The sequence below is a fragment of the Fulmarus glacialis genome, unplaced genomic scaffold (assembly GCF_000690835.1).
Source record: "Fulmarus glacialis isolate BGI_N327 unplaced genomic scaffold, ASM69083v1 scaffold28479, whole genome shotgun sequence".
Taxonomy (NCBI): Eukaryota; Metazoa; Chordata; class Aves; order Procellariiformes; family Procellariidae; genus Fulmarus; species Fulmarus glacialis.
The window spans coordinates 13,641-22,584 of NW_009234330.1; the positions used below are offsets into that span (position 1 = coordinate 13,641).

Below are 8,944 nucleotides of genomic sequence, written 5' to 3' on the forward strand. Positions count from 1 at the left end.
AGATACTAGGCTGAGAAACACAACATCATTTCTCTTGATTGTACGTGTGTCATCAAATCACCTGGAAATCAAACTCGCACCTTTATAACCTATCTGAATATAGGTACGTACTTTCACCGCAGGCCAGCTAAAGCGAACAAGCTGAACTACACCCTTTTACTCGTAGGGAATAAGCTTTCTGGGACTTCTGCCTCCTCTGCCACTGCCCTGTTGGGGTGTTACTCTGCCCTACCTTCAGGAGATGGAGCTGTACACGTTGGAGGTGGGTAATGAATTTTTTGAGGAAATTCTGGAAATCCAGTGCATGTCTTCCATGTCTAGCCCTGCTTCCCTGTCACGGCTTCCCCTAGTTCCCTCAGTAGGTTATTGGCAAAGTCAAAGGACTATACAAAGGGTGCAGCTTAAGCTGGATTTGTAAATACCAAATTATTCCATATTCACCAGAGCATGAAGCTGTGGCTGAATAGAGTCTGTCTGCGTATGCAGCACCGTCAGCTCACTTAAAGTGGTAGCTATAAGGGCTTCCTGGGGTCCCGGAGTCCCGTCGGACTTACAGTCTGCTCCCGTGGCAGAACCGTTGTCATGCAGCGCAGTCACGCTCCCCGGGACGGCAGTCAAGTTTTGATAGTGGCCGTTTTCTGAGAAAGACAGCAGCTTCTCTGGTATTTTAGGTGACACATCATACTCTTCGTCAGGAAGCTCTGTTTTGTGACCTTCGTCATTCTTGGATGCTCCTTCAACAATGACAAGGAAGGACTTCCAGGGTGTGTTTTTATCGTGTATCTGGAAAACAAAAAACCCCAAACCGGAAGGTTGAACACATGATGACTGTCTGGGAGGCAAAAGCTTGGACCCAACTCATACCTGACTCTGGTAGAAAACAGTCATCTTTTCATCCCCCATAACTATCCCAAATCCAGGTCGGTATACATCCATGCACTAATCTGTGTCCGTGGTGAGCTCCCTGTTTTCATAGAGCATCTAACAGGCCCAGCAGAGCACCTGGCCCAGACAGGGAATTCTCCTGCCATTTGCCAGTTGCACGGGGAACACGCTCAGAGGTCACAAAACAAATCTGTGACTGAACAGTCCTCAGGCATGACCTATATGGGCCGTGCCACAATGGATTAAGAATGGCTTCGCTGCAGACTCGGGACTGAAGACAAACGATTTGAGTATTGTAATGCCACGTCAGAGAGAGGACGATGTGCTAAACCCAACAAAAACTGGGTGGGAAGTCCCCTCCAGGCCTGACAAAGTTGGCAGGTCAGTACGTGGCCACGGAGAAGGCTCCAGGGCTACAAGGCAGTGGGATGACAGGTTCCTACCGAAGTGTGCCGCCGGAGGGTGGACTTGTCAGTGAAAGTTCGCCCACAGGCGTTGCACATGAACGGCTTCTCGCCGGTGTGTATGCGATGGTGACGCTGCAGCGCATTCAGCTGCGTGAACTGCTTACCACACTGGTCACAGCAATAGGGTCGTTCGCCTGAAAGCAGAGCACAGCATTAAAGTGCGATGTCGGGGTATTATGAGTGCTGCTCACTGGGGAACCTCAAGTAACCCCTGTATTTCATGAAACAGTAAGGCACACACAAGCATCTCCAGAAAAAAACCAAGATGTTTTCAGAACTCTCACGGTTGGGTAAATTTTGACACATCTGAAGTAAGCAGATACTTGCAGAGTAAGGGCTAGACCCATAGCCTGCATAAATCTGTGCAACCACTGAAGCTTCCACATTTTTTACATGTATTTTCCATTAGCAACTGAAGTCCTGTCCCAGAATACAAGCTTTCCTATTTACAAGGTACATTCTGTGAGCATGAATACCAGAGCTGCTCATAACCACTAGGTTCTCTTCGGGTACATCATAAACTGTCTTGCTGCAGTCACTGTATTGAGCACTTTTTGAAACAACCGCATGTTTACTCCTTCCTTGGCTAAGGTAGAAAAAGGGATACCAAAAAACTTCCTAACAGATGCAAGCGGTGTCACAGAAAAAGAGGTGACATTCCACAACCATTATCGTCAGCACTGCCATGCCGATGTCCCCTGTTCCCCCTGCAGTGACGCCACACTAGACACACAGATGCAGGAAGAAAGAGCAAGGCACGGCAGCCAAAACAAGAATTTTGTTAACAGGGAATATTGGCAAGGATGCTTCCTACAGGGTGGCGCTGGCTAAGAAAGTGTGGTATTTATTACATGATGAAAGTAACATGAGTATTTGCAACCTGCTACATTGCTGAATAAGGTGGACTTTGAGAGAGCAGACAAGAAAACTTAAAAACAGACACTGAAGAGAAAATCCAAGCAGGAGAGAACACAAACATGAAAGGTGGGCAAGCGGACAAGAATGAGATCAGCTCTCTGCAGTGCTTCGCTCAGAGCTAAAATGGACATAGTTCTTTGGTCACTAATGATCTTGCTAATAACGCAGCAGCATTATTAACAATATCTGCATAGCTCTTGGAAGTATTTCAGAGAATTGCTGTAACTCAGTAAGAAGCACAGGGAGTACTAGGAGAAGGGAAGTGGATGAAAAAACACACTGCATCAAGAATCAAAACGTGCATGCAGGATAGGAATTAAACTAATGGCAAATCCTAGCTGAGAAATTCCTTGTCTGAATTATGCAACTGTGAGGTCTATGTCTTTAAATCATGATGGTTTGTTTCAAACAAAAAAGAGCACCTCCTACCTGTGTGAACTTTTATATGCTGGTAGAGCGAGTTCCTCTGTGCAAACGTTCTGAAGCAAACTTCACATTTGAACGGTTTGGATCCAGTATGGATTCTGTTATGGTGTTTCAAGTACTCCTTAGAGGCAAAGCTCTTCCCGCACGTTTCGCACATAAAAGGTCTTTCCCCTACACCAAGGGTGAAGAGGAGAATTAAACATCACACGCCAAAACGGAACGCTATTCGAATCAAACGAACCACATGCCAGCCTCACAAAAGGATCTGTGAGGGCCTCATCAGGGGTCTCTGCATAAGGCACAGAGCTTTCCGTGCGAGAAATCTGCACAAAACCCTCCAAGTGCAAGGGCAACCACACCTATCCAACAGTGCATTAACAGCTCTACACAGGATATGGAAAGCCCAGGGGGATCTGCAGCTAGCAGTCTTCTCACCACCCTTGGAGTATTCTGGCTTACTCTCATCGTAAACACAATGCTGCATGCCTCTGATGAAAGGCCTCCACCTGTAAGCAGCCAATTTTAGTTAAACACTCTCGAAAAGTGTTCCTGGAATTATATTCTATTTCATTGTAATTTAATGTTTTCTGCCATCCACGTTCAGTTACAAGTTACCAGCAGAAGGCAGACCATTTTAAGGCAGGTCAGTTCAGAGATGCAAAAGTACCGCACGTAACTCGCGGGTGGTACGAAGGGTCAATTCAAAACACCAATGTAGACCACGAAGGATAGCCAGGAGAAGGACACCTGCTTTTAAAAAGATCAGAACAAGCCAGGACAGCTGTTCCATATTCCTTGGGCTAACTGTTCCAGGCTTACAGAGAAATCATTTTTCTCTTAAGAATTCAACTAGACCTTTTATTGATGACAGATCTTTGGATATTGAAGACTATTCAAAGCAGCCTCAGTCCACACTTCAGACCTTGGATCCCAGCCAGATGGGAACTCCTTTTCTCTTTAATCAGCTCCTTTTCCTCTCTCCACTGTCTGCCTATCCACCTATAGGAACCTTTCTCAGTAAAATCATGCCTAGGGATGAGAATATCTGATTTTACATAAAAAACAACAACAAAAAAGCATTTTCTGAATGAAAATAAGATCTCCTCGTTTCACAGCAGGCCTCCTCCTATAGGTAGTACGTCGCAAAAGAAAGCCTTACCTGTGTGACATCGCTTGTGATATATAAGCATGTGATTCTGAGTGAACCTGGCACCACATTCATCACAGACAAAAGGTTTTTCACCGGTATGGATTCTGAAATGAGAAAGCAACATTAAAGCACCGAGGTATATCTCTTTCCTTTGCAGCACAACGCAAGCTGTCTTTACTTTGTGGCTGCTCTCTCAAGAGTGACTGTATGCCTGCGCAAGATTTTAGTGTCTGTTAGGAACACCTTCAGCTGGACCGAATTCTGCATTGTGATTTCCGCAGTGCTGCTTTTATTGCTCGATCAGGCGTTTGCTGCATGATCAAGGCCCAGATCCAGAAATTTCTTTAGCGTAAAAACAAATTTTTAAAGGTAAAAATTGAGTAAAGTTTGGAAAACTTGTATCCAGATAGACCGACTGAAAGAAAAATGTAACCATCTTTTGGGATCTGAAGTAAAGCAGGTATCTTTATATTGCTGACACTATTGATAAAATATTCCACACAGAACGTGAGTGACGTGTTCCCTGGCACGCTGCTCTTGCAAGGCCATCAGGTGGAGAGTCACTGGCTATTCTGGAACAAGCGGCACCCAAGGAGCGGAATAAAAAGATGCCACGTTTATACAGTCAGTTTTCTTGCTGTCACCCCAAGCTTGTGGTATCAACTCCTGAGGAAGGCTGTGCGTACAGGAAGGGCAGTTTACAGAATTGCTGCCTGTGCCAGTTTACTCTAGCTTACATTTTTGAGGCCATGCACGCTTCAGGACACGCTTGAATAGTGCTGCAGGAAAAAATTCATGGTGATATACATCAACAGGAAGAGCACAGATGTAAAAATATACACAAAAAGATGAGAAATTCTCACCACAGATTGTCACGATACACAAGTGAGGACAGCACTGAGTTTCCAGCATTCAACAAGCTTATTGAATAGTCATAGTGGTACACGATGGAGGAGAAACTCCACTTATGCCAAAAGCGAATTTTTAAAGCGGCACAAAGCAGTTACTTGCGGTTAGGAAAGGACACACGATGAAAGAGAGATGCCATACAGCTGCATCAGCAATAACGTCATAGGAGCACTCTAGTAAAAGTTATGCTTCTGGTTGTGCTTTCTACCACCGGGAGTAAACCCACTGACTTCAAAAGGGGCAGTGAAACAAAGCAGTGGTTAACGAACCCGTCTACCTTGCAGGAAATGACACCGAGGAATATGCTGACACTACCGCATTCTCTTTTTGGATCTGAGTAGTAGTACTCCGGGATATTTCTTCTACACCTCCCTCTCCACGCTGACTCCCTGGCTATAATCTGCACTTTGGTTGCAGATGACCGCTTTGGTAGACTGATAAAAGCAGGCTAAAGCCCTTAATAGCTAGAATTTTTGCCTTGATAAAAATTCCTCTCCCATGAACTTTAGAGACCACACCTTTGCACCTCCACCTTTGAGTCTCACTGCAACATAAGTGCTAAAACTGATTTCATCAGCTCCACGTGGGTGCCTTCGGTGCTTCACTCACCTCCAGACAGTGACGTGTCAGCCTGTTTCTAGTCACGTATCAGCTGTTTTCTATGCTTAGCACCCAAATCTGGTGTACTTGAATTTAGTACACAGCCGAATCTTTTTACAATATTTTCATCCTTATTGCATAACATTTTTCTATTAAATACAAAGAGGCATCAAATTAGCTGAAATAATTATAGCCCTAATCCTACAAATAATTTGGCATGAGGGTTGCTTTTCTCATGTGAAACATCCCATTGACTCTTAATAGGTCTACTCCCATGAGAAAAGTTAACTGCGCGCTTCAGCAGCAGCAGGCCTCGGCCCGTGCACCTCTACCTTGACTTAAAGAAAACTACAGCAACCCCCTTAACCTGAAAAGCGGGAAAAAAAAAAAGCTACAAAAAAAGGAAATATGGAAACTTTCTACTCAGTCACGTTTTACATCCCCACTTCACTTGAAGGCTCAAGGTGTGTTCCAGGGGATTCTGCTTCTCCCCCCAGAATCTAACAAGGCCAGTTAAGTCTGTTCATACCTCATGTGTGTTTTAAGTGCAGAAGGCTGAGAAAATTTAGCCTCACACTCTGTGCACCCATAAGGCTTGTCGCCTGTATGCGTCCTTTCATGGAGCCTCAAGGCAGTTTTGGAGCTCAACCCCTTTCCACACTGTTGGCACTGATGACGCTCCCCACCACCCTCATGAACCTGGAGAATGTGCCTCTTGACGTCCTTCTTCCTCTTGAACTTCTTACCGCAGAGCTCACAAGGGAAGTGGCGCTCGCTGCTGTGGACATGGCGCTGATGGCTTTTTAGGTTGCACCGGTTGGCAAAGGTCTGGCTGCAGGTTTCACACCGATAAATTATTTCGGCTGCAATGCCGTGGCTGTGCTTTATGTGCTTGAGAAAACTTTTCTCGTACAGGAATTCCTTTTCGCACGTGCTGCACTTGAAATTACTGCCTCGTTTCTTTTTATCCTCTTCAGATTTTTTCAGGTTTTCTTCCGATTCGAAGTTGCCATCACATTCTTCGCTTTCAGGTTTGATGTTGTTCTCCGCTTGCTCCTCCTCTCTCTCCATATCACACATATCCTGATCTTGGGGATATTTGTTTTCTTCAACAGCAACCTCTGCATTCTTCTGCTGCTCTCTCAGCCTCCTTGTGTATTTCTTCTTCGGGATTTCCACAAATACTTTCCTCCCAGCCAGCCTCCCACTTGCCCTTCTGATTTTGGCATAAGGAGGCTTCACCATTTCCTTCTTTTTGTCCATTTTCTCTTTTGATTTGGTAGCCGGCATCTCAGGCGACATCCCGTTGCTGAGCCTGTCTACCAGGGAGTCTGGAGGATCCAGAGGACAGTCTGCCTGGTCAGCTTCTGCCACAGCAGCTGCTTTGGACTCGAGCAAAATGCTTGGCTGGGTAGCACTCTCTTCCTCAGAGTTCTGTGATTCTGAGAAGTTTTGCAACTCCAACAGCACCGATTCAAGCATCTGCTTCTTTAATTGAAAGCAGGTTTCCGAGAGGTCCAAGCACTTCAGCTTTTCGGCTATTTCTAGCATCCGCTGCACTCTGTCTTCTTCCACTTCTACCTTAGCAGTATAGACAAATTCAAGAAATGAAGCAAAATCAGCAACCTGGACCTCATTCAAGAACACGTTGGTCCTTGGGCCATCCATGCCTTTCTCATTAAGGAACACCTCCTTGAAAAATTTGCTTGTCGCTGCCAATACAGCTTTGTGAGCAACAAACTCTGCCCTGACACCTTGATACTCCACGCTGACAGTCACGTCGCAGAGGTGGCCCAGGAGACGCAGCTGATGCATTTCATTCAGAAGGTTGATAGGAGAGGACTTGGATTCCAGTAAAACTGCATTACTTTCCATCTTTCTTCTCTCTGCAAAAAGCTGTTAACAACATTGCACGTTAGCTATTTGCACGGAAGCTAACAAAACTCAAAGATTTCAGCGGCCAGAAGTCACGTCCAGACTTTCGAGAGTGCTTCACTTCAGATTTAAGCACTTAAGGTGCTTGAGCTTAAGAGACCAGACTTTCAAAGAACCATTGTGAAAAGCCTGGCTAGAAGCGCAGATTTCAAGTCTAAGCGGTCATTATCTAAAGCCATGCCGCCAGTCATACACAGAGATTTCTCTGAAGTTAATTTGAGTTTAAATCTCAACCGTAATTTTACCTGAAACATTAGAAACTATTAGAACCTGTAATAGGGACAAAGCAAACAGAGGAAGATCAAAAGAAATGTTCTCATTAAGGCATTAAGAAATTATTCTCCCTCCTAATCAGGCAGTAGGAGAAAGGTAAGATTAAGTAAAAGTTAACTGCAATCCTTAATAAACACTTCCTTAAACAGGCTTTTGAGATAAGATTTTTAAACAAGACTCGGATAAAATTCCAAATGCTTAACCGACCAAAGCACAGGAGACTGTGTAATTGTATTCTCAAACTGTAAACCTAAGAAATCACAAAACTTCCTCAAAGTGTTTTATTTTTTAAAAAATTCATCACTCAAAATGGACTTACAGCCTCTAAATTTTGAATGCCCATTTGTAGCCTCACAAGGGCTTCGCCATTTCCGCTACTGTTTAGGTTATGTCGCATTTCCCAGTAATGTTTTAAGCTGCTCCAAAGTTCTCAAAAGAACTTTTTTTTTTTTTTAAATGTTTGATCCCAGAACAAATAGTATTTCTGTGAACTCTGAAGACGCTCTGAACAACACCCCCCCTGCAATCTATTAAGTTTCACTGTGTTCCTAACAACTACGTATGCATGCATTTTGAGTCTGAAGAATTTCTTTCCGCTTCCTAAAAGTTAATTAAGGTTTCTTTTCTCTGTACAGTAGACTTGCAGCCTTTTATACACAGGACGCTAGAAATCTTGCTCAGAAAGATAAATAAAAAAAAATAGTGTACAAATGGAACAAAATTTATGTTAATATAACAGTAAGGAAGCCATATTAAGCATGAAAGAGAGAAACGAGAATAATATTCATAGCATCAGAAAGAGATACTCCTCCTCCTCCCATGGAGCTATAAACTCAAATTTTAGTCCATACTCATTTCAACAAACCAAAAGTTAGGCTCGCATCCCAGTACAATTTTCTATTAAAACAGTTCTGATAAAATATTTTCAAGAAACCATAAAATGGAGAGGTACAAAATACACAGATTCATGGACATTATTAGTAGCCATGTAAAACGAATGCTTCATGGACTTGATACTACACAAGGTAAAAAGCCACAGCGAGCCCCTGCCCTAAGGAGTTTACAAATAAGGCAGACAAGACCCGAGGGAAGTAGAATCATTTCCCTAATCTCACGCAACAAGCAAGTGGGATAACAGGGAACACGATCCACCATGGGCACCTAAACCCCTACCTGAGATTCTACAGAAAAAGATTATCCTCGGAACCAAACCGTTCCTATTTCCTAGCCTTTGAGTCTTCAGCTCAGTAAGCTTACTATTAAGATTTAAATAGTTCCATTAACATTATTCTAACAAATACCTAAAAACCACTGTTACCAAGTTACATGTATTACACCTGAAACAAAAGAACCAGGAAGGAGATAAAGAACTGCCTGTGCC

At 43.8% G+C, this 8,944-nt stretch overlaps 1 protein-coding gene across 1 annotated transcript; it reads right to left on the minus strand.

Annotated features, from left to right (window-relative positions):
• Window positions 1–289: 289 nt before the first annotated feature.
• GZF1 (GDNF-inducible zinc finger protein 1) lies at window positions 290–7,247 on the minus strand. The gene is made up of 5 exons (XM_009585624.1): window positions 5,885–7,247; window positions 3,856–3,950; window positions 2,700–2,867; window positions 1,329–1,486; window positions 290–783 (listed from the first exon to the last, which is right to left on the minus strand). The coding sequence occupies exons 1-5, from the start codon at window positions 7,228–7,230 to the stop codon at window positions 427–429; spliced, it is 2,124 nt and encodes a 707-aa protein (XP_009583919.1). The 5' UTR covers window positions 7,231–7,247; the 3' UTR covers window positions 290–426.
• Window positions 7,248–8,944: the final 1,697 nt, after the last annotated feature.

Coding starts and splice junctions, on each gene's coding strand:
- GZF1 (XM_009585624.1), bottom strand. CDS start 7,230: ATGGAAAGTAATGCAGTTTTACTGGAATCCAAGTCCTCTCCTATCAAC. Junction 1,487..2,699: donor GCATATAAAAGTTCACACAG/GTAGGAGGTGCT, acceptor CTCTGCTTTCAG/GCGAACGACCCTATTGCTGT. Junction 784..1,328: donor CCCTCCGGCGGCACACTTCG/GTAGGAACCTGT, acceptor TTTGTTTTCCAG/ATACACGATAAAAACACACC.